The sequence below is a fragment of the Mus musculus genome, chromosome 11 (genome assembly GCF_000001635.26).
Source record: "Mus musculus strain C57BL/6J chromosome 11, GRCm38.p6 C57BL/6J".
Taxonomy (NCBI): domain Eukaryota; kingdom Metazoa; phylum Chordata; class Mammalia; order Rodentia; family Muridae; genus Mus; species Mus musculus.
In genome coordinates, this window is record NC_000077.6 from 59111621 (window position 1) to 59133478 (window position 21858).

Here is a 21858-nt window from a genome sequence, read left to right on the forward strand (position 1 = left end):
ACAACAGCAGGAGTGGCGCCTCAAGTGACTTAGCGTTAAGTCTCTTAATAAGAGGAAATGCATGTGCGCTTCAGCCATCTCTATGCACCAGCCAGAGGACCCGTGACACCCGGTCACCAGGGACGTACTGAGATTATGTACAGCACTCCAGTCGCTGGGAGATGGCCACAGCAAAATGGCAGCACACCACATCAACAGTTCCCCACATCAACTAGCTTGTACATCAGCTTCCGAGGGCTAATGATGGAATGTTCTGGTAAAAAAATAAAACAGCGGGAGCACAGGGCAAGGCTGACAGACTCATCCATCCTGACTAGTGGATGTCAAAGCACGTGATCAGTCTTTACTCTGTACACATCACCAGAGCTGTGTGCCCGTCCAGCAACAGGCATTTCCCTACAGGCATCTTCTAACTCCCCAGAAAAGGAGTGAAAGAGACTGTAAGGAAGCAAAAGCTGAGAATACAAGAAAGTCTTGAGACAGTAACAGATATGACAAGTGTCTGGCCTGTGGCTTCTTCTCACCCTGAATCAGTGGGTTTCAAACAGCTCAGGCCATGGACAAACAACACAGTATTTCCCATCCAAGGAAGATCGCTTTCCCAGGTGAAGGTCACACGGGCACCTTACAACCAAGAACCAACTGATTCAAACAGAACCAACCAAAAGGCTGTGAGCAGGCTCTTGCAACATACAGTTAAGTAACAATATGTGGACAGCACTCAGGTGTATAAGAAGGGCCTGCCCCTGACCATTTTGCCTCACTGAGCCCACGAATATAGAATGGCAGGACACAAAATAGTAATAGACCAAGTGTCACAAAAAGAACCCAGTGGGAAGCCATGCATCTGATCCACTAATTCCCTCAACACAAGTCAAACTGGTATCACAACACCCACCTGCCACGTCCAGGCGGAAGGAGAGCTTCTGTCCCTCGGCCTCGCAGCTGTACTCCCCAGCATCCGCCTTGCCCGCCTGCTGCACCACCAGCCTCCTGGAGCAGCCCGAGGCCTCCATGCGCACCTTTGAGCTGGAGCTCAGCTTCTTTCCGTCCTTGAACCATGTCACCTCAGTCTGGGCCTGGGCCACCTCGCAGCTCAGGGTGGCACTGGCCCCCGCCTCTGCCTTCACCTCACTGTGTGCCTGCTGCTCCTTGGCAAACACCAGCTTGGGTTCTGGGGACAAAGGGGGACACTCAGAATTAGAGGCACTGTCTCGATTAGCAAAGTTGCAACCAGAAAGGCCCTGGATGGGTCACCTGGAGGGCAGTGTCACCCAGGCTCTGTACTATGCTCAGAAGAAGCCCTAAGGCCTCTAAGCACAGGGAAAGTCAGTCTCCCTATCCACCCAGAGAACATTCCAAGGCCTGCAGTAGGTGCCTCAAATGCAGATAACACCAAATACTACATACATGGTTTGCCTGAAGTGCCCCTGATAAAGGTTAGTTGATAAATTAGGCAAAGTAAGAAATTCATAAGCCAGCTGTGGTGGTACATGGCTTTAATCCCAGAACTTAGGAAGCAGAGAAAGGCAAATCTCTGTGAGTTTGAGGCTAGCCTAGTCTACATAGAAAGTTCCAGAGCTGGACGTGGTAGCATATGCCTTTAATCCCAGCACATGGGAGGCAGAGGCAGGTGGATTTCTGAGTTTGAGGCCTACAACGTGAGTTCTAGGACAGCCAGGGTTACACAGAGAAACCCTGTCTCAAAAAACCAAAAAAAAAAAAAAAAAAAAAAAAAGAAGAAGAAGAAGAAGAAGAAAGAAAGAAAGAAAGAAAGAAAGAAAGAAAGAAAGAAAGAAAGAAAGAAAGAAAGAAAGAAAGAAAGAAAGAAAGAAAGAAAGAAAGTTCCAGGAAGGCCAGCTAAGGCTACATAATTAGACCCTGTGGCTGTGCACACCTTTAATCCCAGAACTTGGGTAGCAGAGGCAGGTGGACTCTATGAGTTCTTGGCCAGCCTGGTCCACATAGTGTGTTCCAGGACAGCCAGAGCTATGTAGAGAGACTGCCTCAAAGCAAATGAACAAACAAAAAATTAAAACAATTAATGATAAAATAGAAAAAGTAAAGCAATATAGTATAACAAAAGGGCACACTCTGGGCCATTATAATTAAAATAAGGACAACTGAACAGTAGTGATGAGGTTCCCTGACAACCCTGATGTATCTGAATATTTCTGGAACTTTCCATACATTGTAGAGCCATACAGGACAGTGGGTAAATAACCCCATGGTGTGTTACTCAGGATAAAAAGAATGACCGTCACAATTTGACATACACCACACCGCTCCTTTCTGGTGTCACTAGGCAGAACTTTGGCCCAATTTTTAAGAATAATTCCTTTTATTTTTATTCTATGTGCATTGTGTTTTGCCTGCATGTTTTGACTGTTGTGAGGGTATCAGGCCCCCTGAAACTAGAGTTAGAGAGTTGTGAGCCACTGTGTGGGTGCTGGGAATCGAAACTGTGTCTTCTGGAAGAGCAGTCAGTGCTTTGACCACTAAGCATTCTCTCCAGCCCCAGTCTAAATTTCAATAGCACTGTCTTCTAGGCACGCACTTTAGGATCTCTGTGTGTATTTTCACACTAGGGGACTGACAACCACACACACCACCAGATACTTCCCATGTTTCGTTGTTTGTCTTCTGTCATTTATGCAAGGCTCTGCTGAAATCCCTGGGTTTATATTTTTACTTAGCATTATTGTTGCGTGTGATATGGGGGAGGAGGCATTCCACACTTGCAGGTGGAGGCCAGAGGACCACTTTGTGGAGTTGGTTCTCTTCTTCCTTACACACGTGGGTTCCAGGGACTGAACTCAGGTCGGTCATGAGACTTATTCAGCAAGCACCTCTACCTGCTGAACCATCACACCAGACTAAACCACAGTTTTCAATTTCAGTGTATTCAGATGTGTTCTGTGGTGGTCACGGGTTTTGTTCTGATAAAGAATTCATCCCTGAGGACTAGGGTGACTTGGCAGTAAGGCTGTGCTTAGAATGCACAGAGCTCTGTATTTCATTCTCAGCATAACAGAGAGAGAGAGAGAGAGAGAGAGAGAGAGAGTTCTGCGTCTCATTCCCAGCATAGTACAGTGTATGTGTTCCAGAATTATGTTCCGTTGCCACATATATTCATTCTGTAAGTTCTGGGTACTCCTGTACCCTAGAGTAACTACTTAAGTACTCCATGAGAGCCACATGCGAGGATTTTCAATGTTTCCAACACATAAACATAGACATCAGAGGAAGTGAAGATGTTGACTGCCAGAGTTTGATCAGTGCACATCGGTGCACATCACAAACATGCTATCAGATTCCACACTGCACCTTGCTGTGTACCACTACACGTTGGCTAAAAATAATGAACCCACTCCTTAAGTGGAATCTTAGAAACATCTGCGTGCCACCTTGAGGGTTCGTGTTTCTCTTTCTATTCTAAGTCAGGGACTCAGCCGGAGTTGGCGTTGAATGTAGTGATTACTGCTGCAGTGTTTTTGCAATAGAGATGAATGGTCCAAAATCTTCCACAAAACAATCACACAGTCTGCAGCCCCTCCATGAGTCCCAGAGGAGGGAGGAGAGGTATGGGTGGGGTAAGGGAATCGTTGCTGTGAGGGGCATTTCTGCTCCCTAAGTCTGGCTGCCTTTCCCTGCACAAAGACGACCACGTCTAGACTACTTAGTTTTAGCATGTTCTAACAGGTGCTGAGGCAAAGGCTCCTACCTTTTCTTTGGATGTGCTGTTTGGATCCAAAATTCTCCCCAAAAGCCCACATGTCAGAGGCTTGGTCCCCAGATTGGGGCCATTGGGAGGTAGCTTTAGTATTTAGGGGTCTAGGGGGACATGCTAGGTCGCTGGGCGTGTGCCCTCAAGAGCGACTGTGGAGCCCAACCCCCTTCCTCTCTCCTGCACATTCCAGCATGAAGAAAATGGTGTGACAGAGAAAAGTGGGGCATCTGCAGAGACACGATCATCTAGGCCATTCGCCCATCTCTCATCACATGCAAAAAAAGCAGCCTTGATACCTGAACACCCACCTGTGACGTCCAGATGGAATGAGAGCTTCTGTCCCCCGGCCTCGCAGCTGTACTCCCCAGCATCCGCCTTGCCCGCCTGCTGCACCACCAGCCTCCTGGAGCAGCCCGAGGCCTCCATGCGCACCTTTGAGCTGGAGCTCAGCTTCTTCCCGTCCTTGAACCATGTCACCTCAGTCTGTGCCTGGGCCACCTCACAGCTCAGTGTGGCACTGTTCCCTGCCTCTGCCTTCACCTCACTTCGTGCCTGCTGCTCCTTGGCAAACACCAGCTTGGGTTCTGGGGACAGAAGTTAGGGACATAGAGTGAGAGATACCATATGGGACCTATGTCATAGACACTGACTCTCCAGGGCTCCATAAACTGTGTCCTTGAGGACATCAGGTGTCCAGTATTATTGAGACATGTCTTCACAACTGGGACTTTTGTCTCAGGGGCTCAGGTGAACATTTGGAAGTGATTCTCACTCAAGAGTAATTTCAAGGCCAGAGGAAAGGGGCTGAGCTACTCTGGCACCTTTACCTGTGAGTTTACTGTCTCTGCCAAGTTCATGGCAGATTCTATTGCTCCCAGAGTTGGCCTACTGTGTGCTCTGCAGCCTCCATTCCCTGATGGTTTTATCTACACATAAAGTATGCACAAGCACTTGCTAATCTCAGTGAGCCTCATATGTTCCTCTCCCTATAGACCCATACCTAAGAGCAAAGCAACCCAGCTCCCATCCACACAGATTGCCTATACACAGGCACACACACACACACACACACACACACACACACACACTTCACGCACAGCCACTACTCTGACTTCTGTCACCATCAGTCACTTCTCCCTGGGCTTTGAGTTCATACCAGTTAGGCCAGTTACTCGCTCTGTGCTGATGCCGTCTCTACTCAGTGACTAACCCCAAGATAACCATGATGGTCCCTTAAGGTAGTGTTGCTCAGCCACATGATAGCTGTCTTGTGTGTGTGACTGCACTCTGTGAGAACCACAGAATGGGAGAGTCAGACGACCACAAAGTCTTCACATGTATTATATTATATTATGGTGGGTCTGTGTGCTTCCGTTGACTTGTCTGGAGGACCCACTCACACTGTATATTATTTGTTCATGTAATCCAAGCATTGTAGTGCACACTTTAACTTGAGAGGCAGAGGCAGGCAGATCTCTGTGAGTTCTAGGCCAGCCAGGGGTACATAGTGAGACCCTGTCCTTAAAAGGAGGGGGGGGGGGAGAGGAAGAGCAGAAATGTGTTCCTTTAAGCTGCTACATAGGGTTGTGCTGAGTAAACACCACAACTGAACAACTTTTTCTCTTCCTTCTCACAGCTCATCTGGGTTGTTTGCCTGGAGATATAATCAGGAAAGCTGCTATAACTATACCCAGGTGGCTGGGGGAGATGGCTCAATGGTTAGGAACTCAAACCGTTCTCACAGAGGATTAGAGTTCAGGCCCTAGCACTCATTGTGGTGGTTTGATGAAGAATAACCCCCATAAGATTGAATATTTAGTCCCCAGTTGGTGGAGCTGTTTGGGGAGGACGAGGATGTTTGGCCTTGTTGTAGGAGGTGCGTCACTAGCAGGCTTTGGGGTTGCAAAAGACTCCCACCTTTCTCGGTGTGCCTCTTTCACCCTGCCCTCTGATTACGATCAAGATGTGAGCTCTCAGCTGTTCCAGCCAACATACTTGCTACCACACTGCCCCACCGTGATGGACCAATTAGATGCTTTCTTTTCCGAGCTGTCTTAATCACCGTGATTAGTCATAGCAATAGAAAAGTAACTAAGACCCCCATGGTGGATGGCTAACAACTGCCTGTAAGTCCACAACGTTCTCCTGGCCTCCTAGCCCATCATGTGCGCATACCTATATATAGGCAGATATACATATGCATGAATGAAATGTAAATGTCTTTTTAAAAGATCCTTGGATACACATCTTTGGTGATGGGAACGTCAGCATAAAAGGCTCTGTGCGGCTCTCAGAGATTGCAGTTAGTTAACAAGTTCTCCAGATCCATCCCCATTGTCATCATCCAATGCTTCGTCCATCCCTAATGTGATGGTTAGTATATGCTCGGCCCAGGAAGTGGCACTGTTAGAAGATGTGGCCTTGTTAGAGTAGGTGTGTCACTGTGGGTGTGGCCTTTAAGACCCTCACTCACCCTAGCTACCTAGAAGGCAGTATTCTGCTAGCAGCCTTCAGATGAAGATGTAGAACTCTCAGCTCCTCCTGCACCATGCCTGCCTGGATACCACCATATTCCTGCCTTGATGATAATGGACTGAACCTCTGAACCTATAAGTCAGCCCCAATTAAATGTTGTCCTTATAAGAGTTGCCTTGGTTGTGGTGTCTTTTCACAGCAGTAAAACCCTAACTAAGACATTAATGAAATCCTATGTCATATAACACCAGCTTCCATGATCCTGCTCACTTCTGTGTCTATAAGAGGCCTTCGTTTCAAATTAAAACGATTCGTCCTTAAATTGAAAAGGTAATTTAATTACATTAAAATTAAAGTGACTATTTTATTAAGACGATGTTCATAGGAAACTATGTAATTTTTTTTCCATTAGCGTAAAATCTTCAAAGGCACATGCAACACGGGAAACTGACGGTAACAAACGGCCGCAGGGCCTCAGTGATTGCAGACGGACTCACTATTCATTCAGTCCCCACCACAGCCCAGGTGAGCAGAGGCCTCCTGGGGGCCTAGAGCTGGGAGGTCTGCAGTGAACAGCAGAGGACCACGCTTCATCTTCTCATAGGCAGGGCACAAATACAGACCAGAGCACACTGGTCCAGGAAATAAAGATGTTATCCGTGTTGGCATGGTAGAGGAAGCAGGTGACCTAGACTCAGTAGAAGACCTTGGTGGGTTGTGACTCTCAGCCAGACAAGTAGAACACGGAGGGATAAGTACCAGAGATCTGCACCCGTGAGCAAGAAAGTGGCTACCTGGGCTGTGGCACAGAGAGTGCTCAAAAAGGTGTCTGTCACCCCTGGCTCCCCAACCCCTGCTTTTTCATGCTGACTAGAGTGTGACAATGAAACCCAAACCTGGGACTAGGCTCAGGGCTTCTCCAAGAAATAGGAGCTTCGAGAGTTCAAAGCCAGCCAGGGATACATAAGACCCTGGCTCAAAAAGTTAATAAACCAAGAAACAGAGGAAGGATCAATGAAATGGCTGACATCTCCTATAGATAGACTTCAAATTTATGCTACCAAACCCCAGTGAACAAAGATAGTTGAGGCCCACACACTAGCACATTCCCCCCTGTGGCTGAAAGGTTGTGAAAGCCTGTGGTATAAAGGTTACACAGCCACCTGAGTCATTTTGTTGCTATAACAAAATGCCCAAGACTGGTACTTCACTGAAATAAACAAACAGGTTTGTTTAGCTCACAGTTCCAAAGTTGAAGGAAACAGCCCTGACAGCAGCTAGGCACTGATGAGGACCCATGGGAGGTGGCACCACAGTGACAGGAGAGGAAAGGAGACGTGAGAGGTGCCAGGCTCACTCAGGACAGCCCACTCTCACAGGAACCACTCCAGTCCCACAAGACCTGGCACACTGCACTCAGCTACTGATGAGGCTGGAAGATCCACAGCCCCCTTCCCACTGGGGCCCTGTAAATGTCTCCCCATCGGAACACAATCGGAACCAAATACATGCACATGCGCTTATGTGAGAAACCAAACATCCAGACAGAGCAGAGGCCAGCAAGACCTCTGAAGGCTCTGGGTTTGACACCAAATGTGTGTGTGTGTGTGTGTGTGTGTGTGTGTCTGTGTGTGTCTGTGTGTCTGTGTGTCTGTCTGTCTGTGTGTCTGTCTGTGTGTCTGTCTGTGTGTCTTTCTGTGTCTGTGTGTCTGTGTGTGTGTCTGTATGTGTGTCTATGTGTGTCTGTGTATGTGTCTATGTGTGTGTGTTTTCTGCTGTGGACACCTCAGCGGGAGCATGACTGCAGGACTCCTTGGAGGACTATGCCCAGGACTCCAAGAGAGGTAGGCAAGGCTGATCAAACTACAGCAGGCCTGGAATGGCTCTGATACTGAGTGCTCCCCATCTGCCCAGCAAATAGAGCTGCTCCCTGCTCTGGAACTAGGGGACATCACCATAATAGAGTCTGAGCATAAAATGTGCAGAAGTCAATACAAAAGAAATTCTCTGTCACACCAGGACAGCAATGGATATGAGAAAAGCCCCCAACTGCAAAAATGGCAGGGCCAAGTGAGAGGTTGTGATGTCATGGTTGTGATGTCATGGGGGTCCACCTTCAGGAACAGTCACACCACTCATTAGCACTACTGGACGAGGGTGCAGCCATAGAGACACAAAAAGACACAAATGTGTGTCTATGTGACTGACTGTGTCTATGTGTATCTGTGTGTCTATATATCTGTATGTTTGTGTTTGTGTATCTATATGTCTGAGTGTGTCTGTGTGTGCCTGTGAATGTGGGTGAGAGTGTGCTGTCCTAATTACTAAGGATGTAATTAGGATGGAAAAGGCCCTGGGTTTGACACCAAATGTGTGTGTGTGTGTGTCTGTGTCTGTGTGTCTGTGTGTGTGTCTGTATGTGTGTCTATGATTGTCTGTGTCTATGTAACTGTGTGTCTATGTGTGTGTGTGTCTGTGTGTTCCTATGTGTGTGTTTATGTGTCTATGTGATTGTGTGTCTATGTGAGTCTATGTGTGCCTATCTATATGTCTATGTGTGTGTATGTATGTATGTGTGTGTGTTTATGTGATTATGTATCTGTGTGTGTCTATGTGTCTGTGTGTTTATGTGTCTGTGTTTGTATATTTACATGTTTGTATGTCTGTGTATCTATGTGACTGTGTGTGTCTGTGTGTCTGTGTGACTGTATGTCTCTGTGTATCTGTGTGTCTGTATGTGTGTGTATATATATATATATATATATATATATATATATATATATATATATAAAATGTGTGTGTCTGTGTGGCTGTGTGTATATCTATGTGTATCTGTGTACCTATGTATCTGTATGTCTGTGTTTGTGTATCTATATGTCTGTGTGTGTGTCTGTATGTGTCTGTGAATATGTGTGACTGTGTGTGACTATGTGTGTCTCTGTGTATCTATGTGTATCAGTGTGTATCTGTGTGCACATGTATGTGTATGCATGTGTATGAGAGATGCATACATGATGGCAATGTAGTCACTAAATCTGTCAGCCATATATGCTATTAAGTCAAACAGAAATTATAAAGTTTAAAAATGCAGCAAATGAAAGTAAACCTACTTCCAGTGGTATTGGCATTGTGTGTACTAAAACATAAATTAGTGAATTGGAAGGTGGATCAAAAGAAAAAATTCAAACTAAAGCAAAGAGAGAAACATGACGGAGCACAAGAACATGAACGGGTCAGCCAGTGTAACAGGAGTCCTTCCAGGGACAGATGGGACAAAAGAGCCAAAGACCAAGATACCCACAGACTCAAGATGCTCTGAACCCCAATATCGAGCAAACTGCATGGGGTCTTTGCTGTATTCCTGCTGTCTGACTCAAGGAATCTACTGCTGTAAGACACCACAACCAAAAGCAATGTGGGGAAGAAAGAATTTGTTTCAGCCTACGTGTCTGGTCAAGTCTGTCATGAAGGAAAGTTGGGCAAAAACTTGGGGCAGGAGCCTGAGGTAGGAGAAGTGTCCTGTGGCTTGCTCAGCCTGTTTCTGTCTTTCATTTGTGTACAGGGCTTTCATTTTCTTTCGCTGTATAGAACTAGGCAGAATTATTTATTGGGATGTTGCATGTGAGTTCTTCACTGTCCATCAAGGTCACTCAAGTTCAAGATTTCTGAAGATAGCCCTTTCTCAAAGAAAGATCTTTAATCCAGTTCTGCTATCAGCCCATGGTTCTTTGATTCTTTCATCCCTCTTTAAAATGAAGATACATACTCAGGTCAATTTCCAAGTTCTCCACGAGAGGACTCTCTGGCAATGTTTTTTTCCAACAATTTACTTCGGGAATCATTTCAAAGTAGATCTGCCTTTCACTTGGTGACCCCATGCCACTCCCCACTTCTCTTAAGAACGATTTCAGATCCTATTCATTCCTCTCTAGGGATACTAATCTGCATGCAGGATCTGCCAGTGCCACTGAAACAGGCATCCATTCACAGGTATCGCCAGCTCCAGCCTCGCGCTCAGGACAGGCCGTATTACTAACACCAGCATTCCACTGAGCTGTCTGGGGCGTCAAAGCTCACACTAAACAGTCAGGTCTGGGTCGCAAAAGTTTGATTTGTACATATGTTTCCTATATCTACCTGCTTTCTTAAATACCCCAGGATTACTACCACGTGGTGAGCTGGGGCCTCCGCATCAATCATTAATTCTGAAAATGAACCACAGACCTGCCTACATACATACATACATACATACATACATACATACATACATACATACATACATACATACATAGGATTGGTGAATCCTATGGAGACATTTCTCAACTGAGTGCCCCTCTTCCCAAATGCCCCTGGCTGGTGTCAAGCTGACATGAAACAACCAGCACAACTGCCAAAAATCAGTGTTTTCAAACAAAAAGAAATTTCGAGAACTCACACACCCAGAGACCTGCTACAGCTGACGCCAGTGGAGCAGAGGTCTTCAGGGGGAAACTGACATCAACCCAGATCATGGCTCTGCAACTGTCTGGCAAAGTGAGTCAAAGCCCATCTGTGCCTCATCTTAAAATGGAAAGAGTCAGGATCCTCCCTCATAAAATTGCTGAGAAGTTTAAAATCTTTTAAAAATAAGAGACATTTCACAAAACCAAGGCACCTGAATATGTCCCGCAATCTCTAGCAGTGATTAGAGGTGAAGTTCAGAAAACACAGAGGTCACAAGACAGCAGTGTCTCACCTTAATGTTTTATATGCACACTATAGAACATTAAAAAAATAAAATAAAATAAACCCTACCTGCCACGTCCAGGCGGAAGGAGAGTTTCTGCCCCCCGGCCTCGCAGCTGTACTCCCCAGCATCCGCCTTGCCCGCCTGCTGCACCACCAGCCTCCTGGAGCAGCCCGAGGCCTCCATGCGCACCTTCGAGCTGGAGCTCAGCTTCTTCCCGTCCTTGAACCATGTCACCTCAGTCTGGGCCTGGGCCACCTCGCAGCTCAGTGTGGCACTGTTCCCCACCTCTGCCTTCACCTCACTGCGTGCCTGCTGCTCCTTGGCAAACACCAGCTTGGGCTCTGGGGACAGATAGTGATATGGAATCAGAAATGGTTTGAGTCATGAAAGTCACACAGAGAAAGACCTGGAGGAGGCTGCTGTGGGTGATGAACACCCTCCAGGCTCTGTACTCACTGAGCCCCAAAAAGGCCCTGGACCTCTCAGCATAAGACCACATTCATCCACACATTCCACCACTGCCTCAGGAGCAGTTCAAGAAGAGCAGAATCACTGGTGAAAGACTATGAATAAACGCAACTTGATAATAGAAACTCACTGTTGCCAAGTGAGCCGCCCTTACCTAGCATTCTCTCTCTCTCTCTCTCTCTCTCTCTCTCTCTCTCTCTCTCTCTCTCTCACACACACACACACACACACACACACACACACACACACACACACACAGAGCACTCCACAAATCATCGTGTCATCGTGTGCTTGGGCCTAGATAATGTCATAGAATAGGGCAGCCTGCTTGAGCTAGCTTATGTAGGTTATAAGGGAGAAGGGCCCATGGTGAATAGTTAAGTCACTAGTCACTCCTGACCATCCCACAGACTGGAAATTAACTAAGAACAACTACAACTACTTCTTGGTAGCCGCGAGTTTAGTATGAATAACATCACTTGAGCCACCTGCAAGGTCAGAGGACATTGCCAACTCTGTGACCTATGGGTAGCAGGCAGTCAGAGTCAGGGATGGCAGAGGAGGCATTTCAACCCTCTAACTGACAGGCAATGCAGGCAATCTCTTTGGTTGGACCAGGAGGTCAGGAACAGGATGTGGGGTTCTAACTGGTTAACTAACATGTAATTGCCTCAGTCTTTGACCAGTTTCTGCCCTAAGTCCTATAAAAACTTCCAGACAAAGAAGTTCAATACCTTTTCCCCTCGGGGAACCCCTCCCACTCTGGGAACCCCTCCCAGTCTGGGTAGTTTCTCTCACGTTTGCCTAATGTCTCTTAATGAATCCTGCTCCCACTTCCCTTTCTCCCACTAGTGTCCAAATCTCTTATTTTCATTGGCATGAATCAGCAAACCAAGAGCCATTGCCTCCGGTTGACTTTTGGTGGTCACTGAGTTCCCAATGCCTTACATCTCTGGGCCAAGCATAACTGGACTGAGAAAGGTCTTATTGTTCTCATTCCTGCATTAGACCCAGGGGAAGGCGGGGAGAGCCTAAATGAACCCTCACAGCCGGACTTCAGAGTTGATACAGTTGCCAGCACGATCATGTGAATAAAATTTCTCCTTACCCTGATTGAACATGAATTAAAATTTCTCTTTAAGAGATGCCACGTGTGAGACTGGATGAGACCACAGAGAGCTGTGAGAGAGACCTCAGGCAGAGAGACATTGGTCACCTCAGCCCTGCACACAGGTAGAACCAGAGTCCATGGCACCAAGAAACAGTGGTAGAGCTGAGCAGGCACTGAGAACGTGAAATGGGACATTACAGCATGAAGACACTTTGTGAGGCACACAAGAGGCCCTGGCCAAGATGAACAGACATCCGCCAAATGCACCAGGACCAGACACAGGGATGAGATCGGCAAAGATGATACTCAATGGACAAAACACTGGGCCTGCCTGGCCATAACCAGGCTCATAACATTTGTAAACTAATTCAGTGGCTCGACACCCACCTGTGACGTCCAGGCGGAAGGAGAGCTTCTGTCCCCCGGCCTCGCAGCTGTACTCCCCAGCATCTGCCTTGCCCGCCTGCTGCACCACCAGCCTCCTGGAGCAGCCCGAGGCCTCCATGCGCACCTTCGAGCTGGAGCTCAGCTTCTTCCCGTCCTTGAACCATGTCACCTCAGTCTGAGCCTGGGCCACCTCGCAGCTCAGTGTGGCGCTGGCCCCCGCCTCGGCCTTCACCTCGCTGCGTGCCTGCTGCTCCTTGGCAAACACCATCTTGGGCTCTGCAAATAAACAAGGCATACAGTTGCTATAACTAAATTAGGGTCCACCTTGGATCCCAAAATCTGGTGACCCTAAAACCCCATTCTGTCACTTTTGATTAAGGTTTTTACTCTGAGCAGTATATCCATTGACAACTCTCTCAGTGAATGTTTTTATGAAGGCTAAAGTCTCTGAAGTTACTTTTTGGAACGGCGTTATTTTGCCTTCACTTCTGAATGACAGTTTAGCTGGGTATGGAATTTGACATTGATGGTTGTTTGCCTTGGTACTATGGATACCACCATAGTACAATCATCATTCAATGATATCATCATTGTTTCTCTGTTTCTTGTTGCCCACATCTATACCACACATCACAGCTCCCTCTTCCTCACTCTCTGTGCCCCTTGGTGTTGTTCCACTCCCCTCTGCAACAGCTCACAAGCCCCTGCCTCCTCTCCATGCTCACAGACACTGCCTCTCCCCAAACCTCATCATCTTGAAAACCAAAACTAATAGATAGATCAATAGATACATGCATACATACATACATATGTACATAAATAAGATTACCTAGATAAAACAAACAAACAAATTCCTGAAAAAACTCCAAAGAATCTAATTCAAGAGGAGAAAGAGAAGACAGAAAACCTGGAGAGCCCTGCAGTCAGTAGACTGAATCAGTAACCTAAACAGGAGCATCCAGACAAGAAATGAGACGCACAAGCCTCTCTATCTTCAGAAACAATGGCCTATTACCTAGAAATCCTCAGGGATTCACGAGATAATTTAGCACTAATAAGCAGGTTCAGCCTGGTTGCAAGTACAAGATGAACGCACAGAAATCAGGCCTCCTCCTGTGTGTCAGCCAAGGGGCCAATGGCATCCAATGCCTATTGAGAGCTTAGGACCCATTTTTCTCTGAGAGCATCACCACTGTTGCCAGGGCCTCTTGTGTGCCTCACAAAGTGTCTTCATGTTGTAATGTCCCATTTCATGTTCACCCATGCCCCAGCGGATGACCGTGAGCACACATGCCCACATGGGCAGCACTGACTGAACTCCGTGGGAGAAAGGAAAGAAAGTAGGAAATGGGAGATCTGTTGGGTGGGATCAGGAGGAGCTGGAGGGAGCGAGTGGGGGTGGATGTAACCAAGATATATACAGGTATGAAGTTTTCAAAGGAATACAGTAGAATTAAGAGAGAATTCCATCATTGGGATGATACTAAAAAATGAACAGTAACAAGTTCATGCACAAGTGTAAGTCCTGTTTGCTAAGCATATTCAGATAAATAAACAAATGAAAAGCCACACCACATCACAGATTTGAAGCCTTCATCTTGAAATGGTAATATTGCTAAAATTGGCCTGTATGGTCATATAAACCATACATCCTTACTTTGTACAATTAAAAAGAAAGAGACGGCTCAGTGGCTAAGAACACTGGCCGGGGCATCCAATGCCCTCTTCTGGTCTTCATGGGCACCAGGTAGACATGTGCTGCACAGACATATATTCTGGCACAATACCCATATGTATAAAATAAAATAACTTTAAAGAAAATAGATGAAACAATTTTAAAAGAAAAGGGAACAAAACTGGAGGAGTTCCACTCCCCAGTTTTAAAACTAACTATAAAATTACTGTTGCACACACCTTTAATTCCAGCACTTGGGAGGCAGAGGCAGGCAGATTTCTGAGTTGGAGGCCAGCCTGGTCTACAAAGTGAGTTCCAGGACAGCCAGGGCTGCACAGAGAAACCCTGTCTCAAAAAACCAAAAAAGAAAAACAAAAACAAAAACAAAAACAAAAACAAAAACAAACAAACAAAAAAAACAAAAAACAAAAAAATTACTGTCATCCTGGGCTAGAGACATGGCCCAGCAGTTAGAACATGGGCTGCTCTTGCAGAGGACTGGAGATTGGTTCCCGGCACCCATGTGACAGCTCCCAACTGGTTGTACCTCCAACTCCAGGGACCTCTTGTCTGTGGTAGGTATGCACACATGCAGGCCACCTTTTTAATTACAGTCGTTTGCCAAGTATGGTGGCACATGCCTTTAATCCCATCACTTCGGAGACAGGGCTGGACACATCTTTGTAAGTTTACGGCCAGCCCACCCTACATAACAAGGTCCAGGCCAGCCAAGACTACATAGTGAGACCTTGTCCCCTCCCAAAAAATTAAAAAAGAAAAGAAAAAATTAACAGGAATCAATTAAACATAAACTCAAAATGTGTCAAAGACCTAAGCAAGTAAATGAGAAGCCATGCAGCAATGAGAAGGACGTGTGGGAGAATATTTTAGCCAGTGTACTGACACAGGACCCCAAAAGCAATGAAACAAAAAGTGACTAATTTTAGCTGATGCATGCACATGCTCTCTCTCGTGCATACGTGCGCGCGCGCACACACACACACACACACACACACACACACACACACACACACACACACACACACACACACAACAATGACAGAGAGAGACAGAGAGACAGAGACAGAGAAAGACAGAGACAGAACTCTAATTCCCAATCATTCCTCTTTTGAACATTGAAACATTGAATGTTATAGCTGGGGGGCACAAAAGCCCTGTGTGACTATGAGGTAGAGATAAGAGGATGACAAGGAATAAAAGAAAGCCTTGACTTTGTGATAAAAGGTCAAAAAGTTTCTACAGGAGTCCAGCCTCCCGATGTCCAGGTGCCTCCATGACGGGACGTGCCACCCTGTTATCCACAGCAGGGTCTGCTTCTCTATGCTCTTAGAACCAGGCGGGCCTTTTGCTCAACTCTGAATAAACCACAAGCAGAGGTCTCCCAGAGTGGAGCTTCAAACGCGCCTGCACCCTGAGAAAGACCTGGTTACCTCAACACGAGGCCCACGTGGTCCTCATGGAGACCACCACTCTGGCTACAAGCTGCTGTGAAGCAAAAGAGACCACAAGAGGAGACCAAAGGCTCCAAACACAGCAAGGAGGTCAGCCCCGTTGCTATAAAAGTCTTCTCATCCCATACAGCCACTTCCATCAGGGATATCCCAGTGGAGACATCAGATGCAAGCTGAGCCATCAGTATAGACCATGGTACCTCCTGCCCCATGGGCTGGGGACACAAAAGCATACTGCTCCTTCCTGCCTTTGAGTTTGGGGTTACTTGTTAGTTGTGGCGAACTAGCCAACATGTGCCCTCAAGAAGCCTGTACCACACACCCAGCACCTGGCCCACACTGAAACACTTCCTCCAGCTTGTCCCGTGACATAGTCAAATGTCTAACCAACTGACCTGCCACGTCCAGGCGGAAGGAGAGCTTCTGTCCCCCGGCCTCGCAGCTGTACTCCCCAGCATCCGCCTTGCCCGCCTGCTGCACCACCAGCCTCCTGGAGCAGCCCGAGGCCTCCATGCGCACCTTCGAGCTGGAGCTCAGCTTCTTCCCGTCCTTGAACCATGTCACCTCAGTCTGGGCCTGGGCCACCTCGCAGCTCAGTGTGGCGCTGGCCCCCGCCTCTGCCTTCACCTCACTGTGTGCCTGCTGCCCCTTGGCAAATACCAGCTTGGGTTCTGGGGACAAATGGGGACAGTCGAGTTAGAGGCATGGTCTAGATTAGCAAAGTTGCAACTGGGAAGACCCTGGATGGGTCACCTGGAGGGCAGTGTCACCCAGGCTCTGCACTATGCTCAGAAGAAGCCCTAAGGCCTCTAAGCACAGGGAAAGTCAGTCTCCCTATCCACCCAGAGAACATTCCAAGGCCTGCAGTAGGTGCCTCAAATGCAGATAACACCAAATACTACATACATGGTTTGCCTGAAGTGCCCCTGATAAAGGTTAGTTGATAAATTAGGCATAATAAGAAATTTATAGGGCTGGAGAGATGGCTCAGTGGTTAAGAGCACTGACTGCTCTTCCAGAGGTCCTGAGTTCAATTCCTAGCAACCACATGGTGGCTCACAACCATCTGTAATGGGATCTGATGCCCTCTTCTGGTGTGTCTGAAGACAGCTACAGTGTACTCATATAAATAAAATAAATCTTTTTTTTTATAAGCAGCTGAGCATGGTGGCACATGCCTTTAATCCCAGTACTCAGGAGGTAGAGGCAGGCAGATCTCTGAGAGTTCAAGGACAATCTGGTCTATAACATGAGTTCCAAGAGAGCCAGGGCTATAGAGAAACTCTGTCTCAAAAAAACAAAGAAGGAGAAGGTAGAAAAAGAAAAAGAAGAAAAAGGAGGAGGAGAAGGGAAGGAAGGAAGGGAGGGAGGGAGGGAGGGAGGGAGGGAGGGAGGGAGGGAGGAAGGAAGGAAGGAAGGAAGGAAGGAAGGAAGGAAGGAAGGAAGGAAGGAAGGAAGGAAGGAAGGAAGGAAGGAAGAGAGCTGGAGAGATGGCTTAGGGTCAAGAGCAACTGGCTGCTCTTCCAGAGATCCTGGGTTCAATTCCCAGCAACCACATGGTGGCTCACAACCATCTATAATGAGATCTGATGCCCTCTTCTGGTATGCAGGTATACTTGCAAGCAGAATGCTGTATACATAATAAAATAAATCTTTAAAAACTTTAAAAAAGAAAGAAAATTCATAAGCCAGGTATGGCGATAAGTGGCTTTATCTTAACATTTGAGAGGCCAAAAAAAAGCAGATCTCTAAGTTTGAGACTAGCCTGATCTACATAACAAGTTCTAGGCAAGGCCAGCCAAAAGTTACATAGTGAGACCGTGTCTCAAAAGAAAAAAATAAGTAAACTCAAGAAGATATAAAAACTATAAATATATATGCGGATTGTCCCAAAGGACTGACCTGCCACGTCCAGGCGGAAGGAGAGCTTCTGTCCCCCGGCCTCGCAGCTGTACTCCCCAGCATCCGCCTTGCCCGCCTGCTGCACCACCAGCCTCCTGGAGCAGCCCGAGGCCTCCATGCGCACCTTCGAGCTGGAGCTCAGCTTCTTCCCATCCTTGAACCATGTCACCTCAGTCTGGGCCTGGGTCACCTCGCAGCTCAGGGTGGCGCTGTTCCCCGCCTCTGCCTTCACCTCGCTGTGTGCCTGCTGCCCCTTGGCAAACACCAGCTTGGGTTCTGGGGACAGTTAGACAAGGACACTTGTTCAGCGGATCCTGCCAAGCTCCTCAGTTCTAGATTCTGATTAGCAAACCCTGGACTCTGAGAAACTCCAGTTCCTGCCACAAAGATCCTCCCTGGCCTGTGGCTTGGCTGTGGCTCTTCTTAAATCTGAGAATGTGATGTCCAGCCCTTCACTGGCCAGAACAGAATGGCAGGGAAGGCCCACAGGAAATCACCAGGCTGTCCCTTACAGGCAGAGACAATGGTCTCTCATTCCCTAGTCTGCCCACCTTCAGAAACACTTTTCACAGAGCAGAGGAAGGCCCCACTCATGAACACATTCCCAGCTTTCTCTGCCAACTGGGCACAGACCATGGCATGATTTTTCTTTTGGATACAGCCAAACTTACAGCCATGCATATTACTAAGAATCCTGATGCACAGGATGTATACATTTGTAGGTTTTCAGAGCCTGTGTAAGAAATGGAAGCAAACAGCTGTCGTCTATGGAGATATATGTGGACCCCACCCACCCAACAATCCAGTGTGAGGAGCACCAGTCCCCTGCAGGGTGGTGTGCATCTCTGCCAGGGCTGGAAGTCTACAGCACTTTCATGCAGGGAGCAGGAGGAGGTACCCTTGCCCTGCCTGGTGTCCAAAGCTGCCTCCAGCCAATGCCATACCCCCTTGTCATACTGCAAGAAGCGGTAGCAAGAGGAACCCAAGTATCTCGCTATCTTTGCCCCAGCACACTTGCACATGTGCTTCTGAGGTCCTGCTGGGCCCCAGTCACGGTAGCCATCTGTTATGTCTGTGAAGAAAAGCTATGAAGCCTACATGGTATAGATATGAATAGGTATGAAGCCTACATGGTATAGATGCAGGTGTCCAGACTTAGACCACACAGAGCGCTGATGCTCGCCTAGACCAGAGGTTCCAACCACAGCTAGGAATTCCTTCTTCCTATAGAACTGAGCTACCCACCACCACTAAAACACACACACACACAAACACACACAGAGGCACACACACACATGTGTGCACATATGTTAGTATGTGTGGGAAGCAGGTGCGGCCGCATGGGCCAAGATGTTTACTGCCTTGCCCGAGCATGCGTGGTGAGGCTGCATGCGTGGGCTGCCTGCCAGGCTGGACTGTTCCTCATAATCTGTCAACCTGTCAACCTATCGGTGACCGACCTGAGCTCGATGTGTGAATTCTGATTGGATGAGGTGGGGTGGAGCTAGATGAGGTCAGTTGGCACAAGTATAGGAGGTTTAGTTGTTTAGCCCCTGACGGAAGTAGAAGCTAGCTGTAGTAAGAGAAACTGTTGTAAGGGGAGTTGTTGTAAGAAAAGCTGCAAGAAGGAGAACAAGTAAAGGAGATTCAAGCTGCTGCGTGAATCCCACTTGGTGTCCATGTCCTTCTTGTCTCCGCGGGCGGCGAGGACTGCGGAGACCGGGACAAGTATGTACATATACACATACACACACATACAAAGGCACACGCACACACACATGTGTGCACATATGTACACACACAGAGACTCACACACAGGCACACACACATGCACACACACGTCAGAAAACAGCTATCCCACTCACTGCCCAGAACCCTCAGACCATGCCTGGAGCTCCGGGACAGAGAATACACATCCAGAACCATACGATGCAGCACAAGGACACGATGCCAGCCCCACCACCCACGTGTGCTCACCTTGCACCAACAGCTGGTAGGCAGTGCGGCTCCCACGACTGACACACTCATAGAGGCCAGCGTCATCCTGTGCCACGTCCCGCACCAGCAGTGCTCGCCTCCCAGCTGACACCTGCATCTCATACTTGGGCCCTAGGGACAGCTCACGACCATCCTTCAGCCAAGTCACAGCAGCAGCCTGGTCCGACAGCTCAGCCAGCAGCTGTGCCTCCTCGTGCAACTGGGCCAGCACCTCCCGGGCAGCCGCAGCAGGAAGCTTACTGCTGGGCAGCCCCAGAGCCGCTACAGGTCAGGGGTGGTTAAACGAAAGTTAATAGGGACAAAGAGACCACAAGAAGGTGGGCAAAAGGAGTCATAGGCAGTGAAGGAGAGGAGAGGGGATATGAGGGTAGAGAAAGAGATAAAAGGGAAGAGACGGGGGGGGGGGAAGGGTGGGTTGGAAGCAAAGAAGCAGCCGTGGAAAGTAAGTCAGTGGGAGGCAAGAGAAGGGAGGGGCAGAGGGAGGAGTGAGGAAGAGAAGGGACAGGTGAACGCAAGGTGCCAGTGAAAAGACAGAAAGCATGGGGAAAGCCAGTGTAGGGGGGGGGGGATATGGGGGCGAGAAAGAAACAGGCAGACAGAGAGGAGATAGGAAGAAGAGAGAATGAGAAAAGAGGTAGTGAGAGATGTGGTCCAACCACAAGGCATCTTACACAGACACAGACAGACAGACAGACAGACACACACACACACACACACACACAAGCCCAGCCTCAACTGCCAGCCTGAGATGAACAGCCCCAACCACCCAGCTACCTTGCCCCCTTTATCACATGGCCTCCAGAAAAATCTTCCTAGAAACCTTCTCTAGAGACTATCCCTCCTGCCCACCACCACACTGGAAAAATAAATGGGACTCTGGGACTCAGGCCTACCTCGGACCACCATTTGGATGCTAGTTTCAATGCCATTAGCCACAAACTTCAGCTGTGCCCCATGCAATCTGGCGGGCACCTCTCTGATGGTGAGCATATGCCGGGTGCGGTCACAACGGATCACGTATATACTGCTCGCTTTCAAGGCCTCCCCATCCAGGAACCATTCGCCCGAAGAGGCCACCGTGAGGTCCACGGAGAAAGTGACCTCACCACCCTCCACTGCCTCCACCGCCTTCAGAGGTGTCTTTACAGCCAGCATGGGGACTGCAGAGTAAGCAGCGTTAAGGGGAGAGTTGGGGACAGGTAGTACAGCCTTTATCTTCCCCTGCTCTTCCCAGTCCCCAATCAGATGTAGTAGCCGAAGCCCAGCTCGCTGAGACTTATGAACAGGGTCAGTGTCAGTGGGACTATCTTAGGATGCCCAACATCTCCCAACCTACACGGAGAGTCCCCTTAAGATCATCCTGGCTCCCCTAGAGGCAGAACCATGCTTTGGGGCCAGGTAACTCAAGGGCAGGTGGCAGCCCCCTGTGATGTCACTAAATGGACTCACTCACCCAAGTGCATGGTCCCTGGAAATTCAAGGTAAGGACCCTGGCCAAAGTGATTGATGGCTGACACTCGGAACTGGAAATCCCCCTCCTCAGCCACACCAGTGATGGTAAACTCAGTTGTGGCCAGCCATCCAGCTTCGTGACACCTGCTCCAGGCATAGGCACCCAGCTTCCTCTTCTCCAACACATAGCCATCAATAGTGACAGGGCGGTCCCCATGGGGTGGTGCGGACCAGCTGAGGGTCACAGAACTCTCTGTCTTGGCCTTTACAACAGGGTCAGCAGGAGGGTACAGGGGTGGCCTCCTGGGCGCTGTGTGGAAAAATAGGCTGAGCTCACCAACTGAGAGCATCTCTCAGAGCATGCCAGACCCTAGCCTGGGGTCACCAGAAAGGGAATGACTGATGGACCTTGAGTCTCCCCCTGGGCACTGCTCTGGTGGGCGGGATGGTACCACCCAC

General features: G+C 48.3%; 1 protein-coding gene across 2 annotated transcripts in view; it reads right to left on the reverse strand.

Moving 5' to 3' along the window:
* The window catches only part of Obscn (obscurin, cytoskeletal calmodulin and titin-interacting RhoGEF), a 142120-nt gene that overhangs the window by 117365 nt on the left and 2897 nt on the right, over positions 1-21858 (reverse strand). The window contains exons 4-12 of one of the 2 annotated variants that reach the window (NM_001171512.2): positions 21401-21709; positions 20841-21107; positions 19927-20208; positions 18821-19021; positions 16443-16718; positions 12901-13176; positions 11000-11275; positions 4039-4314; positions 899-1174 (exon numbers count right to left, since the gene is read on the reverse strand). In NM_001171512.2, the coding sequence (NP_001164983.2) occupies positions 899-1174; positions 4039-4314; positions 11000-11275; positions 12901-13176; positions 16443-16718; positions 18821-19021; positions 19927-20208; positions 20841-21107; positions 21401-21709 (2439 nt within the window). Of the gene's footprint in view, positions 1-898; positions 1175-4038; positions 4315-10999; positions 11276-12900; positions 13177-16442; positions 16719-17949; positions 18226-18820; positions 19022-19926; positions 20209-20840; positions 21108-21400; positions 21710-21858 lie in introns of both variants that reach the window. The other variant, NM_199152.3, reaches the window with a different exon arrangement.